Here is a 22,409-nt window from a genome sequence, read left to right as displayed (position 1 = left end):
CTCTAAAATACCCAAGAGATGCTAAATTAGTGACTTGGAAAATTTTATTTTATTTTTTTTTTTTTGTGACTTGGAAAATTTGACATTGAACAGCGTACCATCATCTGTAATCATTGGAGTCATCAAGGGGGTGGGAGTTTTTCCTAAAATTACTTTTCCCAGGAAATTATTACCTAAACCCTTCTCCTAACACTACTTGTAGTAATCAAAGGCATTCTAAAGCAACAGTGATTTGGGAGGAGCAGGGACAGAGAAAAGAGGAACCTCTTGTGTTGAGAACTGGGTGTAATTAAGTGAGGGGATAGAAGCAGAGAAGGAAGTTTTTAAAAAAATTTTTAATCCTGAGGTTGATCCTGAAATACTTCCCCAAAATACAGATTACCTTTTTTTCCCCCATTTTAATTGGGCTTGTCCTAGAACGCCGAGCCGCACATTCCTCCACCCCCCCCCCCCCCGAGCCTCACATTCTTGTAGCTTGAAAAGATTCCCCACAGCCCACCCCAAAGGTTGTGATTCATTTGATCTGGTGTGGGGCCCAGGGATCTGCATTTAATACCCAAGTGATTCAATAATTGTATGTTGTAAACATTTTGATCAGATACCATTAATAGTGAATTGTACTAAAGTAGCATATATTAAGTATATTTTAAAACATACTCATAAAGTAGAAATTTTTCAGAGGATAATAAGATTTAAAAACAGAGGCTTCAACATTTTCTTGCCTTACCCTAGAGTGTTCTTGCATTGTGCATACCTTTCACTGAGAATGGCTCACTGATGGGTAATTTTTCAAACTACAGTTGCAACCAGCACATGGGTCACAGAATCTCTTTAGTGGATCAGAACCAGCATTTTTTTAAATAGAATAGAAAATATCGAAGCACTTCGTATGGTAAAGATTGTTTTGTGAGTTGTATTGGTATTTGCACTGATAGGTAGTGTGAAACGTTTCTTCTGTGTGTGACACTGGATCTTGATCACACAAGTGGGAAAGCTATACTGATCTGGATGTTTTCAAGCACAGCCCTTCCATTTCCCCTTCTATCTGCAATGTGTAAAATGTAGCTTGATTTTTCTTTCCCTCCTTCTCTAGATCTTCATAAAGCCTTTCTGTACTCTTGAGGGCACTTCTATCTTAATTATGTTATTCTTCCAGGAGTATTTTGTGGCTGCCGTTCACTTGTAGCTGGGTGGGCCTAAGAAAATCCTGGATGCAAAGCCTTACCATGCCTGTAGGCACCTCACTGGGGATTAGATGCACATGCTTTCCCTTGAACCAGATAAATGTTACATCTAATTACAAAAAATTGTATCTTGGTAAAGTGCCTGGGTGGCTCAGTGGGTTGAGCATCCGACTCTCAGTTTCAGCCCAGGTCATGATCTCAGGGTCTTGAGATCAAGCCCCGTGTCGGGCCCTGCACTCAGCATGGGGCCTGCTTGAGGTGTTGCGCGTGCGCTCTCTCTCTCTCTCCTCTCTGTCAAAGAAATAAATCTTAAAAAATGTATCTTGGAAAAAAAAAATGTATCTTGGGTTAGATCTACACTGGGTTATTTTGAAAGTAACTCTTGGCTAGAAATTCAGAAGTGGTAGTTGAAGTTCAAGTTTCTAACTAACAGTGTCCTCTCTTCTTCCAGTTGTGTATCCGTGCTCTGAGTAAAAGAGAATTTTGCTTTTTTTAGTGGCCACGTTTATTATAATCTGGTGTGACCGCATGAGTCACTATAGCAAGTAGCGGTATCCTCCTCAAATTTTGGCCCTCTACTGTCAGTCCACAGAGAGCAGTCTGTTTGTTGTTTTAGTCCGTCGTTTTTACCTGCATGATGCTCAGTTTTAAGGGCAATAGTTTTCTCTACAAACTAAAGAACGCAGTCTTTGTTTTTGTTTTGTTCTACCTTCACTGTCTCTGATTTGTTGGTTAAAATGAAGCACCCTTACTTAGGAGAGTGTCATCAACAAGAATAAACTTTTCTCACAAGTTATGGAACCTCAAAAGTAATAGTAACCACAGCCTTTAAAAGATTAGCCAACTCTCTTTCATTTTTAGAGTTAGTTACACTTCCTCATGTTTCAAAATCAAAATTTAGATATAGTGAATTCTTTCGAGGGAGGGGAACTGCTTATTCGAAGAAGAGCAGTAAAGGAGATTATTATTTTAGATCTCTGATAACACTAAACTGTGTTTTTAGGAAATTGCGATTTCTATTCCTCCATCACAGTCGCTGCATGTGGCCGGCGACTACCCTGCCGGACAGCATGGATAACGAATATTCCCATCGCCACAGGAAGTTTAATTTGACAGCTCTGGACTAGATATTTTTTTTCCTTATAAAAGGTCACATCCATAGTATGGGTCAGAAGCAGAAACTTGTTTTATTGTTCAACACGGAGATCTCTGCCAGTAACTTTTTGTAGTTTTTCTCCTTTTTCAGTTTGGAATATATTTTGGTTTTGATTGGTCAGTTTGTGCATATATAAGATATAGTGTTCAGTATATAATACTGAATACTGGGGAGAGTTTCTGTCTTCCTGTTAATTTCCACTTTTGTATTGAATGGGCAGCTTAGATCACGGAAAGAAAATGTTCCGTGTTTGAGGTTTTTTAAAAGGTGAACGGTTCACACTCGATGTCAGTCAAAAGGGAGGTTTTGTTACTGCATGGTTTCAATGACTTTTAGGTAATATTTACATGTAAATATGGTATAATATATGTAATAATGATGACTTAAGAAGTGAGTTCAATTTTAATAGTGTTTTCTGTTTACTTAATCATGCTTAAGATTGAGAAAGTAAATCCTTTATTTTATGCAGTTTATAGTCTCATGCACGGGTTGTTGATTTAAGAGCTTTGACAGATGGGACAAAGGAAAAAAAGTCAAACTGAGCAATGGGTACTTTGGTGGGATTAAGAGGATTGGGTGGAGGGGGTGGGGTAAGAAAATCCTGTGCCCAGGGGACTGCAGGGGTGAATTTCTGAGGCTGGAAGTGACTGAGAGGATAGGCACGTCACAGTGTCTTTGGAGGATTTTCTTGGGATTGACGAGAATAATTTAGCAGTGACCCTGCTTTTCTCACAATCTCCTCGGCTTAGCTGTCCATGCCGGCAGGCCGGGGTTGTTGGCAGCGGGATCATCACTGAGCTTGATAAGGCAAATGGTGGCAATCACTTTTGCTCCTTGTGACCTGTGGAGATTTCCTAATCGAGAGATGAACCCTAGGGGCATTAAGGATGCCGAAATTTCATCACAGGACATGTGCAAACAGTGTAGCGAACAGAAGTCATCTCAGGCTAGGGTTGTTTTTTAATCATGCAGGTTTTAGCCATAAGTAAACCGAGTTTTGCTCTCGAGTTTTAAGGAGCTGGGGGGTTTTGTTTCAAATGAAATGGCTGGGACACAATTGTTGTGTGAGATTTTTAATTTTAAGTAACAATGGTTTTAGTTCAGCAGTACGATTGCTCACCTTTAAAAACTGTATGTAGCTAGATGACAGAAATTTGAAAATTAATCAACCAAATGATACGGTGTTAGTTAGTAATATGCTTTCGTTTATATTTAAAATATACCGTGCTGAAAATAAATGTTCATTTTTGTTGCCGAAAGAATAGTTTTACATTTTATAATTATGGTGAATGTAGAGAAAAGAGGAAAAAGTATCCAGCTTAGGATACAGCAGAACAATGCAGGGCACGCAGTTATTTTATCATCTAATATGTCAGCATTCAAGAATCTGAACCGATTGTTTAAAAAAAATCTTGTACTTTGTTTCTTTTGTTGCTCATTTCCAACTTTGTCATCTGTCAGAATGCAAAAAAAAATTATCCTTCTATAACCATTGACAGGATAACACAAAAGCTGTCTCCAGGTCGATATTTTGCAGCAATATTTTTAACATACGAACAGTAGTTTTTATAATTTCACCTTGGTGCTCAACCATTTATTATCGTATCAGAAGCATGTCAGTAATTCCTTTCTAAATGTCTGCTTCTTTTAGCGCTGAGACCCACATCAAGGGCTTCACACTGAACGATGCTGCCAACAGCCTCCTCATCATAACGCAAGTTAGGCGGGATTATTTGAAAGGTATGTCACAATGCTTGACCTTTACGTCACATTAATGCCTCTGCAGATTTTTCTTGTAACGCCCTTCGAATACTTGGATAAAGGAGTCCATTTAGCAAATTACCTGCTTATCAAGAGCCTTTTGTGGTAGCTGAGAGACGTAAATTACTGTACATGCATTTATAATACAGCTTGAATATGAATGTACTTGTCATTTGACCACTTAGTCCAGTTTCCATTCCATTTAACACAAGATGGGTTTTCTTAAGATGAATCACAGCTCTTCAGACATGCAAAATTTGTGTTCCAGAACGAGAGAAAGTACAGGCTTTCAAGTGCGTTAAAATTCACAGCACAAGTCATTTTGCTTTGGAAATTAACATACTTTAGAGCGTCTGAAACAATTCCCAGCAGTTGTTTCTTGCATATTGTGTTGGTTGTGTGTGAGATAGCAAATGAGTTAAATTGAGTGTTAAATGTGTGGGATTGTGCACCAAATGATTATAATATTGATTTTTAAAACTTAATCTAATACTTTTTCAATAGTTCATAATACCAACAGCAATAAAATACAGTGTTTGTTTGGAGTTTGGAGTTTAGCGTTTTTCAGTTAATGTTAAGAAGATAACACAAGAAAGCTGTAGAGATGACTTCGGGGAGGACTGGGAAGGGGGCTGTTTGTTCGGTGGAGGGTATTTGTGGATCCAAGGTCTTAGGAGTGAGCTCCCAAGGTGAAAGATGATGACTCTCTTAAATTTAGGTAAGCATCGTTTCTCCTTGGGCTTTACATTTGAATTTTAATCAATACAGTAAAACTGTTAAAACCACAGTGTTGCCAGTACAACAAAACCCACGCAGAAAATCTTGAAGGGAAAAGCTAACTAACTATCTCTTTTCTTCCTTGGACTTTAATAATGATGTTATTCCTCATTTGGCGTGTTTATAAAATAATTTCACATCCCTGAGAGGAAGTTGCTAATTGTGCACCTTTACTGTTACCTATAATACCTAAATTTGCTGGTCTTTAGAGGTCCTCCTAATTGATTAGGACGGAGTATGTAAATGGTGGTTTCTCTTTTTGCAGTATTTCTACCTCAGCACTCCCCAGGCAGGGCCAGTCCATCCAGACAGCCTTTTGGGCAGAGCTTGTTAAAACTTTAAAAACTTTCATCTTATTTTTTATTTAAAAAAAAAAAAGCCTTTTTGTCAAGTTGATACTTTATGTAGAAATGATCAACAATTTTAAAACATGAAAAGTTAAAGTTGTTCCCCATATAAAGAAGCTTGTATTTCTATAGACATGGAAATAAAGATCCACTTTTTTTCATTTCAAGGGATTCATTTTTGAGCTGAATCTGAACTGAATTTGTTTAACTTGACTACTGTCCTTCACTTGTAGAAGATGGTGCCCTGTGGAAACTACTAGAAACTTTATGATGTGATCGATTTCACATCTATTCTTCTCAGCTGTTGAGTTCAGCCAGAGATTGTTGGCTGAGAGCAGGAGCAGGAGCCGTGACACTGCCACCTAACCGATCGTTAATGTAGTGACCGTCGACAAGGATGGAAATGGTGTTGGCACAGTCTTTGCCTCCTTCTCTTGCTCCATGGCTGACTAGAGTTCTCAGTTTGTGAAATCCTCTTCTCCTTTTCAGGTTTCTTTTTCACCGTCCCATCTAAAACGAAAATAAAGCCAGTTCAATCTTAACATGGTTTTATAAGCAAATCCTGTTCTAGAATGTGAATAGCTGATTTGTGGCACCTTTGCAACATAATCAGTATTACTAGGAAATTAAGGTGACTGTGAAAAAGACTGAGGGTATACTTTAGGTCCTAAACTTCAGAAGGCGAGTCCTGTTACAGGAATTTGATTTAGGTTCTAAGGTCCCATGTTCCCTTTCGGGTAGACGTAAAATGATCAACTGTCCCAGTCTTTCTCTCTCTCTCACTTACACATATGCCTGTAGATGCAGGCTCTAGGGTGTTGGATTCTTGGGTTCATGTCTAGCAATATGACCTTGGGCAAATTATTGAAACTCTCTCAGTTTCTTACCTACAAAATCGGTACTTACCTCAGAAGGGTGCTTGTGAGCGTAGCTGCTTACTACTATGTCTGCCTTTAGTAAATGTTCAGCAAAGGTAGAAGAGGTCCAGTGGATGCTGGTTACTGTCATCACTGTCGGTATCTTATTTTTGTTACTCTTTTAATTCCAGTGGTGAAAAGATCCTTCCTAGTGGGTAGTACTCTTGGCTAAAGGAATGTTTTTAAGTTGATTATCTGTGTATGACTACCAGTTAAGAAGATTTTATCAAGGTTTTTAAAAAATAGATTATATTACTAAAATAATATAAGTAACATTTTTGTTTCTTAGATACACATGTGTATTTACAAAATTTGGTGAATGTACCTCTTAAACTACCTCTTTTTTCTCTTTTCCCATTTGAGAATCACTGATTTAGATTGTAGATATGGAGTATTAAAAATTATTGACTCAGTAATAAACACTGAACACATTGTTTTTTACTGTAGCACTTTTAATAGACTGCTTAATTATTACCCTTTCCCCATTTCTTGCGTAGAAGATAGGTCGTTCTCATTTGGGAGCTGCCTTCAAAGTCTTCGTGTTTTCTAGGTTATATTGCTTTAATTTTGAAAAAGCCATGAAGTTTTTTTTGGTAGCGGTAGTGGTGATTGTTATTCTGAGTATTAAATTTTCCCTCCAGTCTGCCACTTTATCTTTAATGATTTCGTTACACTGGCACATGAGTCCCTATAGTGAAAGGATATTCCATATTTATCCATAATCAGGTACTTATTTAAAAAAAAAAAAAACAACCTATGGCTGTACCCATAGGAATCTGATGATCTTTGTTTTCTTTGAAAAAAGTGCACGCAATACCTACTAAGTGTTCAGTCATGTAAAATGAATTTGATAGTGTGGTAGTTGAATGGCCCCGTGTGGCTGCTGCTGCCTAATCCATCCTGTTTAGACTAGAAAGAGACATTGTTTTCAAGGAAGAATCTCTGGGATAGTAGAAGATTTTGATAATCACGTAATCTTTGAATATTATAAAATCTGGGAAAGTATGAATGTGGTAGAAGTTACAATATTTTGAGAGACTCTAATTTTTAAGATTCTGATTTATATTTTTCTGCATTTGCCAATTTCCTTGAAATCACTGAATAACACTGAATGTTATCCCTGAAGGGAACCCACATTCTGTCAGTAGCATTTTATTTTCTCTCTGATTTATTTAAAGAAGAAATTCTCTGGTCTCTGATATTTTATAGTCAAATAAATCATTATTTTTTTTTTTTAGTTTTTTCATAAAGTATATTTTCTGTATTCTAGAATAAATTATTCATAGCTTTTTGTGTGTAGCCATTTGGTGTTCGTATTTAAGAGCTAGTTTTCAAAATGCATTAGGCAGTATAGTTCATAAAAGAAAAACTCTGTCGCCTGCTCTTCTTTGTAGAGGCTCTAACAACACTAAAAGCAGCCTTGGATCTGGAGCAGATACCTTCTAGGCTGGCAGTGACCCGCCTTATTCAGGCATGTGCCTTGAAGGGTGATGTAGAAAGCATCCAGGCGATTCAGAAGATGGTAGATGGACTCGAACATTCAATTGGACTTTCAAATATGGTTTTCATCAATAACATTGCTTTGGCACAAATAAAGAAGTGAGTATTTTCAACTTTCCCTTCGTCGGATACTGGAAGGAGCATTATCTCAAATACCACCTTTTAAAACCTTTCTTAGGCTGTTAGAAACCATATCAATTGCAGAGGAAATAATTGATGCCAGTTGCTGGTTGTTCGCTAACTATTAGGGAATAATTATATGTTGCGAAATGTGTTTTAGCTTTAAATTAGACCTTCGAATGACATTTATCAAAATTTTAAATCCATGAAACTTTTTCCGTGGTTGATAACTTTTCTCACTCATACGTGCCAGGCCCCTGTAGTTGAATACTGACACAGATGTGGAAAATGAATTAATTTCATTGTCCGCAACACTTGAGGGTGACACTATACCAGAACATTGTGGAAGCAGAGGGACACACAAGCTTGTTAAAAATGTGCGTGTCTGTTTTCCCCACCGTCCTACCCTTCCCCTCCTGTCAACACATACCCATAAAAAGGAAGTGTTTAGAGGTGATTCTCTTACCACCATCTCTAGATTCCTTGCATAAACTTTCCACTGTATAGAACTAAATAAATACTTGATTTTTATTAGCCTGGCTAGTAGAGTACATTGCCCAAGTTAAAGATTCATGGGATGACTATGAAATTGACACTCTTCATGCTTTTAGGTGTTCTTTAGTAATTAACCTCACATTGCAGCTAATGGGTTTGATCATTAAAATTTATTACTGTTTGTTTTTGCTGGGGGTTTTGTTTGTTCCCATTTCTCTGGGCTGAGAAGTTTTATTTTTTTCCCTTTTTTAAAACTGTTTCCCTCCAGATAGAGCTTTAAATTTTCCCTTAATAAGAAAATGTAGATCTGTTAAGCCAGAACATCAAGGAAGTTATCCAAGTAAGATCTGGATGAATTTTAGAATGTTATCATATTAAACAGTTTTATATGATATGGGGAATGTGTTTTTATTCACTATTAAATAATTATCTCACTAAAACCCATAAGAAAAATGTATCATAACAGGGTACTCATTTTTTATTAGAAAATTCTTATGTGTTAGGTAAGAATTCCAACAAAATTGATTATTTGGCTTCGGAGTGGCATATCATAACTGTAAAGTATGAATCAAGGAGTACCTTAACCAGAAACCTAATCATGCAGATCATTATATCATAACTTGTTATGTAAGGCTATGTCATTGATTTTTTTTAATGTAAATTGTAAAGATACTTTTTTCTGAGAATTTGTGTAAATGGATTATTTTTCAAATGTTGTGTGATAACCAACAAAAACAGATTGATGTGACTGTGGTTGAAAGACATGCAAGTAGACCTTTGAAGACATCATTAGCATCTTTAGGAATCCTGAAGTGTTATATGTGATCGTCACCTCATGCAGTAGGGAGCAGTTGTAGATCATAAAGCCAAAGTTATAGCACTTAGATAAGTTTTCATTTTATACCCAGAGAATTTAAGCTGTTTTCTTAAGTTACTGTCATTGATTCTTCTATATGTTAAGTGTTTAGTCTTGTCTTCAGAGCAGTGTTTTACCAAAAGTAGCTATTTCAATTATTGTAGCATGAACTGCCTAGTGATTGTCTTTGCCACCTCCATGTGATTGATTCCAATTTCATAGTGGTTTTTATCTGGTTAGTGGTATTTATATTTCCATTTCATCCTAAAGTATTTGTATATGTGAATCTCAAAGTAAGTTCTCATAATAAAACTGCCTATAATATTAATACAAAAGCAGAGACTTTTTTTTTTTTAACAATATATGTTACTCTGTCTTGCAGCAATAACATAGATGTTGCAATAGAAAACATTGAGAATATGCTTACTTCAGAGAATCAAACTGTGGAACCCCAGTACTTTGGCTTGGCATACTTATTCAGAAAAGTAATAGAGGAGCAGTTGGAACCAGCAGTTGAAAAGAGTAAGTGAGCTGTTCTTGCTAAAGAACACAGAACCACATTTTCTCTCTGGTGATGCTGGACCTGATGACTTTTGTGATTGAGTTAAAAGCTTTCTCTTACCTGTTACTTTTTCAGTAAGCATCATGGCAGAGAGACTGGCCAATCAGTTTGCAGTTTACAAACCTGTCACTGATCTTTTCCTTCAGCTTCTGGAATCAGGCAAAGTGGATGATGCCAGAGCTCTCCTACAGGTAATGATTCACCACACCTGGAGCAGTGGGGCTTGGGGCTTGTGAGAAGTAAATTGAGAAATCACTAGACCTAGTTGTGGGGTAGGATGCATGGTGCTTCCAGTACATTTCTGTGCAGTGTGGATCACAGCCTCGTGACAAGGACTGGATTATAAGAAAAGATGCCAGTCCAGGCTAGAAACGCCCTGAGGTTTAAAGGGGAGTGAAGGAAGACGTGTTTTGCTGGCAGATTTAAAGACAAATGTTTCTGTGCAGATAGGTAACGCAAAACCATTCCTTTGGTTTCCTACTTTAATTTCTCTAATGCTCTAAAGACCGAGCATCACCATGGCAACACAGTTTGCAAACAAAAAGTAGGAAATGTTTGCTTTTCAAGTACAGCTTCTCACTTGAATACTCAAACATTCTCAGTGCCTTATTCAAGGTTTATTAAGAGTTGAATTTGCTTTCTATTCACTTGTGTGTCACAGACACATTAAATGACAAATGCAGGTCTCTGTGGCCCGCACTCTCAGTTAAATTAGCAATCTTCAGGGAAGGAGACAACCGCATTCATGCCATTTTAGCAGCACTAAATAAAAAGCCGTGCCAAGTGCCGACAGAACGGTGGGTGATCGGAGCTGCCACTGGCAGTGTACACAAACAGGCAGCGCTGGGGAGCCTTTCCCAGCAGGTGGCAGTCAAACAGTCACCGTGATCCCGCCAACGGCTGTGTTTGTGTAGACTCCCTGTGTCAGATTGAGGCCTGGGACCAATTTCTGATAGTAAATAGTATTAGATTCAGTTCCATTTTTATGAGCTGCAAAGCACATTTAGTGGTAGGTAGGTAGGGTGAAACTGCACCCCTGTGCTGGAGCTCTGGTTTCGATCCTTAAAGTCCATCTAGTTGGACAGAACCCAAACCATTTTTAAAAGTTCTTGAGAAGTTTCTCTGTGTGAACAGTTTTGTAAAAGGTGGAAATCGGCACTTGTGTCTAAGGCTTTTTCACTTTTTGTTCCTGGACAGAAACTCCAGCTGATTGGGAATGTTCTTGCCTGGTTTGGTTTGATTCCTTTTTTTTTTTTTTTTCCTTCCCTCATCTTCCTTCACCACCCCGCCTTTTTTTTTTAACAGAAAAGGCGGTTTATGTTATAGAGGGATTCTAGGAATCTTTTCCATTGTCTTACCTTGCTGCCTTTAATGTTAGAGGTTGCATCTGAAAGAAATAAACTGTGAGGCCTTATCTTGGTGTGTACATTTCGAAGTGTGCCTACTAGGGGCTGTGCATCTCTCATTATACACGTGATCGTCCTTGTTCCATTTTAACACACTATTTTCATGGTTCTTCAGAAAGCGGCACTTGACGGTTCATCTGCCAGCTTGTCCTGAGCCATCATCGTCGGGGGCTGCTGGCTAGAGTGCACGCTGACAGCAGCCCCGGCCGGGAGGCGGTGGGGCTTCTGCCTGGGCCCTCGGAGCTGCACTCACACAGTGGCCTGTCAGGGGCTCACAGTGACAGCTGTGTGTTGATGCAGCAGCCGTGGTCTTTTCGTTGTCATCCCTTCAGTAGATGGAGGCTTCAGCTGATAAACCCTTTACCCATCCTTTACCTGCTTGTCAAACAGCAAAAGATTATTCTTGCTGCAGCAAAGAACACTTTATTCAAAGATGTCGAAAACATCAGTTTATAATGTAAATGTTCTGTGTGTCCCCAAAAGTTCTTTTTATACTATTCGTTTTAGTATTGACAGTGTTTTAAAGCTTTGAAAGCACTATGTGCTTTGAGAAACTTAAAAGAATGACATCTGTGATGAGTGTAAACTAAAATATTGTCTTGCCATATTTGATTTCACTATAGCATCTAAGATTGGATAGACATTTGATTTATCTGGTCTGTCATATAAACTTTTTTTTTTTTTGAGTTTAACTTTTGTCTCTTTCTCAAGCGCTGGCTGTCTGTTGCAATGAAAGCCTTTTATAAAATAGAGAGATTGAAATCAGTCCTTTTGTATGCATAAGTGTAGGTAATTATACTTTAAAGAGAACTTGCTTTGTACATTTTAATTTTTATAAAGAAACGAGCAGTTATCTCCCTGACACCTTATTAAATGTATAATTAACCTTATGATCCCTAGCTCACTTGTGAATGCTTGGCAGAATAATTGGAGAGGAATAGTGCTTCTTTTTTTCCTCTTTCTTTGCAGTCCTAAACCTTATTCTGTGGTTGTTGAAGCATTAGTTTAATTTTTCCCTTTTCTTTTTAAACAAACTTTATACTCGCAGTGCCAAGGGCGACATAATTCACAAAAGCTCAGAGTAGCTCACGTTTGTTTTCTGTTTTCTTACCGTACAAAAACCGGTTGACGATTAGTCCTTCCCATTGTTAATGATACATTACTGTATTATTGTGAACTTTGTTAATTGGAAATATTCACCTTGGTCTACTTGTTTATCAGAAACGTTCATTGACTGAATGATGTTTCAATTTTTAGAGATGTGGTGCGATTGCTGAACAAACTTCAATCTTCTTGGTGTTCTGTATGAGGAGCTCTCAGAGACCGGGAAAGGTACTGTGTTTGACTTACTGGCAGATCAGGGATGCTAGAAGCCAGTCTTGTTCAGCGTACTGAGTTTCACCTAAGAGCTTTGGTTCAGTGCCGTACCTAAAAGCACTATAGAGACTGAAGATTTTGCTTGTCTCTGTTTTCTTTAAATCTGATTTTACCTATTGAGTACCACAAACCCCATTCTTAGTTTATTTGGAAACATACAAAGTTTCAAACAGAGTGCCAGTTTTAATGTTTTATGTGAAACATTTCGGTTTCCAGTCTGAGAGGTCTAGTTCTCCTTAATTTCCCCCACACTAGCACACTGTTTTGTGTGTGTGTGTTTTATTTACCTAATTGAACTTTTTATCTCTGACTCATATTTATTTACAGCAAGCAGCTTTTCAAAGAGACTTTTTTAAAATTTGGGATAAAAATGTATAAGACTAAAAAGCACTTGTCACTCTGCATATAGGCATAGGCCTACTGACTTGCTCGGGAGATGGAAAGGGAGCGTACGGTAATATATCTACTGAGAACATTCCTCCCGGGAGACTTAATTGTATGAAGTCCTGGAAGGATGCGGGTCCACTTACATAGATTGACTGAATAAATGTGTAAAAAATGAATTAGAATTTTTAAAAAATGGCAGTTACAGTGTCTAGCTGTTTGACAGAATAAGTAAGCCAGATGTTTCTTTCGTGAGATGGGAACATGGCATAAAGGTTTATGAAATCCATCCTTGATTTATCCGGCAGTATCATGTGTTTGGTTATCACTAGGATGTGGCAGGTCTGTATTCACTACTGGAAGTAAACCCATTGTTGTGTCCAGATGACCTCTGAAAGTCATGGAGTAAATATTCCAGTGAGATCTGGAGATCCTCTGTATATACAAAGCAGGGAAAACTTCAGAATGTTTGACCCAGTTCTTCACATTTTATTTAAAAATCTTGCCACCTGAAGATACAGTTAATATCTCTTTCTGCTCTTTGGGATCTTGTAACTTCCTTGGTAAGGTTGCCAATTGACAAAAGATATTTTGGAAAAATATTTATGGAAGTGTGAATGGAATTTCATTAATTTTGGAAAAATGCTTGTTTTAGCTATAAATTATTAAATGAATAGTAAATATTAAGATATACAGAAGAGAAAAAAGTTTATTAAATTCAGTAGATGGTTGTGTTGTAATTGTGAAGATTTCCTGATATAATATCCACATATCAGTGTTTTATTTCATTCTTCTTTCGAGTTGTGCTAACATTTCCTATATTTAATTTCCTAGGCATCAACTCTGAAATCTTTGTTAGAATTGATTCCTGAATTAATTGAAAAGGAAGAAGCGTACACTTCGGTCATGAAAAGCTATGGTAATAAGTTTAATCTGACTTTTTTATTTAAGTGATTTAGATATTTGTAGTATAGTCAACTAAGTCTTCCGCTCAAAGACAGTAATCCTAAATATCAGATAACTGTGATACAAATAATCGATTTAGCTTTAGAAAATGTTTTAAAACTGTATTTAAGAAAAATATGTAATTATGCATATAACTTTAACATAAAGAAGTATCACTGAGCATCTTCAGCGGGGCCCAGCTATGTTGAATAGGACCCCAGGCTCCCAGAAAGACTTGGAGGTCCTCTTGGGCGTATATACTGGGGAAGGAATCCAGTCTCCCCAAGGCCACCTGAAACATAACTTGAAATAGGTACATATTTAAGACTGTCACGTGACTTGCCTTCTTGCTTCTTCAGTACCCTTCCAACCTGCCTACACTTTTGAAATAACAGACCCCTTAATTAAAAAGCGGGCCCCAAGGGGCGCCTGGGTGGCTCAGTGGGTTAAGCCTCTGCTTTCCGCTCAGGTCATGATCTCAGGGTCCTGGGATCGAGCCCCACATTGGGCTCTCTGCTCAGCAGGGAGCCTGCTTCCCTTCCCCCTCTCTCTGACTGCCTCTCTGCCTACTTGTGATCTCTGTTTGTCAAGTAAATAAATAAAATCTTAAAAAAAAAAAAAAAAGCGGGCCCCAAGATTTTACTTTAAATCACACTTGAAATTTCAGTCTTTAAGCAGTTTGTACCCCGACTGCCAGCTCATCACACATAAAAGGAAACCAGGCTAAAGTTTTCTCGGTAATCAAGATAAATGGGAGCATTTCGCTTCCTACTTAGGATCATCTGTCCATCCGCCACTCACTGATTTGCTCACATGAGGCAAGGGATAAACAAAGTATTGCTTTGTTGATTTTATTGTTGTCAGGACAGCAAACTATAATAGGAATTAGTAACTTGGTTCTCCCTTTTCCACCCTTACGAGGGGACAGTGATATATTTCAAAATAGAGGCAATAATTGTAAAACTTCTCAAAGTTCCCTTAGGGGGTTTGGGAGATGTTAAATAATGAGTAAATAACCATGAAATAGTGTCAAAACAGTATAAAACTGCTAACTAAATTGTATAATCACACTTGGGAATTGGGATGGGGAGGAGCAAGGAGACCATGAAGGTGCAGGAAAGGTTTTGGCCCCTACAGGGACAGTTTTCCTATAGACAGGAAACTGACTTCACCCAAACAGCAGAGATCTGTTGAAGTCCAGTGAGAACTGATGAGGCATCCATGCTTGCTCCCTTTTGGGAGATCTTGGCTCGTTGGATTGATCCTTGGATTGACTTCTATTGCATCCATCCTGGGGGCTCGCCCTGGCGCTGCTGGAGTTGGGATTGGTCCTACAGCACTGTTGTAGGGTAGGGGATTGTTGGTGCTTAGATGTTGACAATTGAATGTGAAATTAAAGAGTTGAACTACCAGCAGTAATTGCTAGTAGAGCCCTTATAATCTCAGTGGTAAACCTGGAAGTGAAATTTCTATACGGCAGCCACGACCGGAGAGCCAGCTGAATTTTAGCCCCTGGGCTACTTCATCAGTCATTGAAGTGAAATAAATATTAGTATAACTTGTTAATGTTAGGTAGATGTGTATAGTTTTCTTATGCAGATAATGTATTTAGAATATTTTTTGTTACGGTGGCCGAATATATTCCTCATATTTGCTTATTTTACAGTAGAATGTACTGCCAGTCTTTTTGGTGTTGTTTAGTTGATGAACTGTATCTCGACGGAGGTCTAGATTTCCACATATTTTATAAAACCGTCACCACAACAGTCCTTGAATCAGCTTGATTTCAAGTGTGGTTTTAAGCAGAAGAGGGTTGAATGGTGTGTGTTTACTCCGTGATTGAGGACTTTGGTTTGTGGTCACTTTAACTATTATGGGTCTTTTAATAGCCTTATTTGTCATCTTCCTTTTCTTTTATCCTGAATAATGCTGAATGAGAGATGTGGGGAGGAGTGAGGGAGCTGGTAGACTCTGGATGTGGCTTTTTGCTGAAAGTAGTTAAGTATTCATTTGTCTTGGGATAAAGGGATTCAGGAGTCCCTGAATGGCTAACTGTTGTTGGGAAAAGAGGAAGGTATTTATGGTGATTTATCTGTGATTAATATCTTTTTTCTAGTCTCAGACAAGGATGTTGTATCTGCTAAAGCGCTGTATGAACATCTGATGGCAAGGAATGTAAAATTGAACAATCTGTTTCTAAAGCGTTATGCATTTTTGCTGAAGAATGCTGGAGAGCCTGTCCCCTTCACCGAACCCCCTGTGAGTATTTCTTAATTAAGGGAGGGGGGGAGATAACTCTACAGATTCATGTATGCTTCCTATTAATGTGTTAAAAAAAAAAAAAAAACACAAGTTGAATACTTAATTACATAAGGATTAGATCTCTGTGAAGAAGCCTCAGAGGAGGGCTTCAGGAACTGAGCAGTTGGCCGGCAGGTTTGGCTGTGGGAGAACATAGCCCTGTGGGGCTGAGGTTTGAAATACAAGGTCAGTCTCGGACCTTCAGCTATAGGTATGGATTTATCAAATGTCCTTGGGGCAGTTCTCTCATCATTTCAACTTGAAATAGGATTTAATGGCCTGTATTTCAATAGCCAAGCTCATTGTCTCCCCATGAACTACTTGTTCATTTTATGCAAGTTCGTTTTTATTTTTTCATCGAGGAAGGATTGTTTTATTTTTTTAATTGAGGTAGAATTGACATAACCTTCTAATAGTTTCAGGTGTGCAATGTGATGATTCCATATTTGTGTATATGGCAAAAGGATCACCACAGTAAATCCGTTAACATCCATCACCATATGTTACAGATTTTTTTCTTGTGATGAGAACATTCAAGATCCACTCTCCCAGCTACTTTCCCATATGCAATACAGTGTTACTGACTAGAGCCATTGTGCTGCATATTACATCCCAATGACTTAATTATTTTATAACTGGAAATTTGTACCTCTTGACTCCCTCCATCCCTTTTGCCCCACCTGAGGCAACCCCCAGTCTATTCTCTACCACCTGTGAGCTTGGGGCTTTTTGTTTATTTGATTTTTGATTTTTTGCTTTGTTTAGATTCCACATAAGTGAGATATATGATATTTGTCTTTTTTTGTGTGATTTATTCCATTTTGCTTAAAGTCCTCAAGGACTATCCATGTTGTTGCAGATGGCAAGATTTTAGGGGTTTTATGGCTGAATAATATTCTGTGGGTGTATCATATCATGTTTTCTTTATCTGTTCGTCCATTGATGCACACTTAAATTGTTTCCATGTCTTGGCTACTGTAAATGATACTGCAGTAAACACGGGGGGGTGTTGTTAAATAAGTGCTTTAATTTCAGTTTGGTGTTTTTGGGTTTTTTTGGTGGATATCCATTAGTGGACTTGCTGGATCATGTGCTCTTTCCATTTTTTAGTTTTTTGAGGAACGTCCGTACTGTTTCCACAGTGGCTGCACTTCACATTCCCACCAACAGTGCAGGAGGGTTCCCTTTTCTCCACATCTTTGCCAGCACTTGTTATTTCTTATCTTTTGTATCCTAGCCATTCTGATAGGTATGAGGTGCTACCTACCTCGCTGTGGTTTTGATTTGCATTTCTGTGGTAAGGAGTGGTGTTGAGCATCTTTTCATGTATCTCTTTGCCATCTGGATGTCTTCCAGGGAAGAATGTCTCTTCAGATCCTCTGCCCATTTTTAATCAGTTGCCCAGGAAATTTTGTTTTGTTTTGTTCTATTTTAATAAGAGAAATCATTCATGCAAAATTCGTTTTTATTGTGTCATTAAGCTGCGAGTCAGTACACGTTTATTTGAGCCTCCCGTAGCCGGGCGTAAAGGCCTGCCGGCACATGCGCACACACAGCAGAGGCTCTTGGTAAAGTTTTCACTCTGGACTTGGGGCCCTTCAACTAGTGACTTCATGAACAGAAAGGAGTGCTGAGGCTTGAGGGGAAAGCAGTTGCCACGGGCCTGGCTGTCTTTGCTATCAGTTTACACCACTTCGTAACATTTGAGGGCTTTGTTTTGTTTTATATGACTTTCCAGTTTTGTCCCATGAGTTCTCGCTGGTAACTGTACCTGTAACTTCCCTCCCTTTTTGTCTCCTTAACAGGAAAGCTTTGAATTTTATGCAAAGCAGTTGAAGGAATCAAGGGAAAACCCTTTGTGAAGCAAGCAGGCGCTACTTTATTTTGTGCGTATTTGTGATTCAGTGTCTAAAATGCTATTTTTTAAATACATTTGAGAGGACAGAATAAATAATTGAAAAGTTATTTTGTGTATTTTTTTTATTCATAATGTATATATGTCCAACACTCTATTAACAAGAGCTGTGTGCAGTTAGTCACCAGAGTTTTTGGGGTTTCGCCTACAGCATAAATCTACAGCATTGTTTTCACAGCTTCTGATGTTTAAAGCTGTAAGTTTTCAGGGTTCTTCTCCCAGTGACTCTTCAGGTCCCCTGTTCTGTTTTGTTCATTATTTTCATAAAAATATTATTCCTTTATTTAAGACTTTCTTGTTAATATTATTTATCTGAAAATTGTGGACCTAGACAAAATGATGCTCAGTGAGCTTTCTAAGGCTTTACTCTTCCATGATAGGAATTCTCTTCATGTGTGAAACCCTGCATAATATTCCAGTTTTGTAAATTGCTGGCACTGGCAGGCATATTGTAAGTCATCACACCTAGCACTCGTTTTCCGGTGAGAAACAGAAACTCAGAGACTGTTGCTTGCCCTTGGTCAGGGTGCTCTTTGGCAACGCCTGGATGCTCCCCGCCATGCTTTCTCTTCTCCCATGGAGGCTTCTGAAAGGCTCTGTTGATAGACATCTCTAGAACCAAGTCCTGGCCGTGACGTTGATCCTGAAGCAGAGAACAGTGCATTTCCTCTTGTCTCGGTTTCAGGTTTGTCGGCACAAGCACACCCTACACCAGGCTCTTGTTACTTCATACTTATCCTTTGAATGTGTGATTTTATATATGAAAGAAATTGTGGTTTGTATTCAGTTTTATCAAAGCTATCCCCAAATTGTCTTTCATGCCTATTAATATCTATATTATCTGTTGCTACTATAAAAGAATTCAGACTGGGTTGTGAAACACTTTACTATTACAAAAGTATCTTAATATGTAACAGTGACCTAGTTGAGGATTAGGTAATTAATTATCAAAAAAATTGAAAATGTTTTATTTGAGGTTTATCCTCATTTTGGTGTTTTCCTTATCCATTTGAAATCAGTGGTTCCCACTATTCCCATGAGGGGAGACCTTGCCTTGTGGGAAGTAAGCTGGCCTCGTGCTGGTTGTGCTGCTGACCTGAGTTGGGCACCCACCCGTCCTTCCTCTAGAGCCTGCAGGTGGCATGAAAGGGAGGGATTGATGGAGCGAAGCCAAGAAGTAAACGTCATGGTGGGATTGGCCATGCTTTCCTTTATCTCTTTTATGTGTAGTTAGACCTAAGGGTTCAGAGGCCTTGGCCATTGCCAAGTCCCAGCCTAGAGGAATTAATGAAGCTCTCCTTTGTTTGCTCCTCAGGGGCAGAAACTGGAGCTATTGTGTATGTACCTGTATTGTCTGGTTGGCCATGAGCCTCACTCCCATTAGTGATTCCACTGAAGCAGGCCTTATTTTTTGCAGTTATGCCAACCCTCAGTTAGGAGCAACATTTTACTGATGTTCATTGAAAGAGGTCTCTCAGAGGAGGTGTAACCTTGGGGTATACCCTGGACTTCCCCATTTTGTCTCCTCTAGAGACAGTACAGTCTTATTCTCATGAAGTGACTCTAAGCCTTCTATATTGATGCTGGTAAAATGCAAGGTGTAGTGCAGAGAAAATTGAGTACAAACCCCCCTCATCTAGCATTCTGAACGGCACGATCTGCTTCCCCTTTTGAATTTAAATATTTACAATGTAATTGTATATTCTAGGTGGGCTAAGAAATGCTTTCTAAATATCTGATAGCCAAATTGAAACAAATAGAAACAGAGAACAAACACAATTATAGCACTCAATAATATGTTTTAGACTAAAATTACAAGCAAACAGCTCTTTAAAAAGTAAATGTCATTGTAAACTTTTGGAAAGTATCATGTTTTACCTGTGATTGTATGTTCATGTGTTTGAACCTAATATAATTTTAATGTGAATGCTTTGAATAAATTATACTCCAAAAAACTGTAAGCGTCTTCATTTTTAGTCTTATCAAATTTTTACATAATCACTTTTATCATTGCAAGGACTTTAGTGTTAAAATTTTAAGTTAAAAATTGTGTGGTAGCCGCTCTTGCAGCCAGAATTTCTTTGCTAAATGGTGTAGTTTGTGTGTAGAGAACTGACAGTATCACAGCTTCTCTGTTACAAGGACAAGCAGATACTTAATTTGAGATCCCTGAGGTACAAAGTTGGCGAGAATTAATTAGTAGAGGAGGATATATGGTAAATGGACACTGAAAATGAAGGGGTTTTATCTGTATTAAGTGTCAGAAGGAGCATTCGACAGCTGCAGGGCTGTCCCTGGCATACTCCCCATTTCCCCTTGCCTTATCCTCTTGTTCCTTCCTGGGGAGTCGGGGTGAGATTGTGGTGGCCAGCATGGGGGGATGCTACTCTCTGCAGCTTCTTGGCCCATCTCCACACCTAGCCTCTTGTCTCTCCAGGACTCCCACAGCCACTTGAAAGAGCAGGTACCCCACAGCTTGTGAACTCCCCAGGGCCTGGTTCTTTGTGTCATGCCTGTAAGCTCAGACCTTGCACAGTCCTGGCCGCAGGGCCCCCGTGTGCTGTTGTCAGGTCTGTGAGTTCTGCGGGCCTAACCACGCGCACCCGCTACTGTGTATCGGGCACCCCTCTTCCCTCACATTCAAGTTGAGAAACATCCAGGCTTACAGCAGTTAATTCCCCCAGGGTGACCAAAATCAACATTGATTTATCACATGGCTAGGACTCTAACTTCCCCCAAACAATACAGTTAAATTTTAAATTCAGTTAAAAATCCAGTTAAAAGTCAAATTAGAACCCCTGAACTGTTTGGGTATTTCTCTAGGAAAGCAAGCTTTCACATTAAAACAAATGTTTCCAGTCTGGACAGCCTTACATTGTAAGGTTTTCTTCCATTTAGTCAAATACCCAGTGCCTGGCATAAATGCTAAATTTGTGAATTCCAGTAAATTATTAAGCAAGCTTTATATTGCAAATAGTTCTTCCCTGTACAATTTATTCCCCAAGTCTGCAATGTGTGTACTCTGCATATGTTTTCTCATGTGTTTGAGCACAATTTTCCCATTTAATATTTGTCTTTCTGACAAACCAATATTTGTAGAGTTTCTGTAAAGTGAAAGCAACATTCCTGAAGTATGGTCGAGCTAATAGCTGCAGGGGGTACACAATCATGGTAATTTATCACTTTGCGGTTTCCATTAGGAATGTATCCTGCTTTCAGACCTGCGGACTTTACAAAGCCCACATTATGCAGCCTTAGTACAAATAAAGGAAATGGCTGCATTTGCAAATTCAAAATAAGCACTTATCTTTTTCTTTTTTGCACAAAGAAAAGAAACATCAGAAGAAAAGAAACAAAATCCAGTTCAGGCAGAGCAAAAACATTTAAGCGACTTCATATTCGTGGCCCTGAACGTTTGTTTGGGTAATGGCTGGCCTTCGGGATCCGTGCTTACAGAGATCTCTTGAAAGTAGTATCTTCATCAACCCTGCCCCAGGCATGCTCATGCTGAAACTCTCTAAATTATTTACTTGCTTATGTCGTTTCCTCTCCTATTCGCCAGTTAGAACAGAACCTGCCCTGGTTGGCATCCAGTAAGCATCCTCGAACGAACAATGAGCCCAGCTCCTGTCCTGCTTTGCAAGTCCTGTGCTTTCTGAGGTTTAAGCAGAAAGTAATGACCTGTGTTGACTCAAAAAAAAATTTTTTTTTAAACTTAGGCACCACACTTAGTGTGGAGCCCAACACAGGCCTTGAACTCATAACCCTGAGATCAAGACCTGAGCGGAGATTACCTGTATACATGCAATGGAGAGTTTCCTCACACACTTGTCCTCCGAAGAGATCAAAAATGTCACTTTGAAGCTCAAGAGCCAGGAGAGTGGGAGTCGAGGCCCAAGAAGTCATTTAAAATCCATGTTCCTACATGAAAACACGTTCGAATTTACTGCCAGGAGGAGGAGGGCTTTTAACGGAAGCCACTTCGGTGCAAGAGTGGGATCAACAAAAATAAAGAGGTTCACTTGTAATGGGGCAGTGGAGCTTTTTCGCAGTTTGGGGAAACGAGAAATAGCTCCAACTTCACAGAAAGACAGTAAACACAGGCAGTGAACGTGGGAAGCTGAGAAGTGTTATCCGGCCTCTGAGTTGGTGTGTGTTAAAAAAATCTCAACCCCTTGCTTCAAATATTACTGTTTTAAGTGTTAGCTGCTCACAGCCCATGTGCTGCTGGCAGAAAACGGCCTGCCGCCTCCCCTGCCAGAGGGGTCTTGGTGTGAGAGCGACCAGGATACTCCTCTGTCCCCAGCCACTTGGAAGGAAGAAGCAATCCTACTATCAAAAACAAATGATGGACGACTCGAGATTTGAATGCTCTAGTTGACTATGAAAATAGGGGTGTCTACTTT

The 22,409-nt window shown here is 38.9% G+C and overlaps 1 protein-coding gene across 1 annotated transcript in view; it reads left to right on the top strand.

Annotated features, from left to right (window-relative positions):
• Positions 1-19,958, top strand: part of LRPPRC (leucine rich pentatricopeptide repeat containing) — a 105,262-nt gene extending 85,304 nt beyond the window's left edge. The window contains exons 31-38 of the mRNA XM_032877965.1: positions 3,992-4,080; positions 7,537-7,741; positions 9,496-9,635; positions 9,751-9,866; positions 12,339-12,413; positions 13,677-13,761; positions 15,904-16,046; positions 17,894-19,958. Coding sequence (XP_032733856.1) covers positions 3,992-4,080; positions 7,537-7,741; positions 9,496-9,635; positions 9,751-9,866; positions 12,339-12,413; positions 13,677-13,761; positions 15,904-16,046; positions 17,894-17,950 — 910 coding nt within the window. The 3' untranslated portion in view covers positions 17,951-19,958. The remainder of the gene's footprint in view (positions 1-3,991; positions 4,081-7,536; positions 7,742-9,495; positions 9,636-9,750; positions 9,867-12,338; positions 12,414-13,676; positions 13,762-15,903; positions 16,047-17,893) is intronic.
• Positions 19,959-22,409: the final 2,451 nt, after the last annotated feature.

This window comes from Lontra canadensis, unplaced genomic scaffold (assembly GCF_010015895.1).
Source record: "Lontra canadensis isolate GAN:19392208 unplaced genomic scaffold, GSC_riverotter_1.0 scaffold61, whole genome shotgun sequence".
Taxonomy (NCBI): domain Eukaryota; kingdom Metazoa; phylum Chordata; class Mammalia; order Carnivora; family Mustelidae; genus Lontra; species Lontra canadensis.
This window is presented reverse-complemented; position numbering and strand designations above follow the sequence as displayed.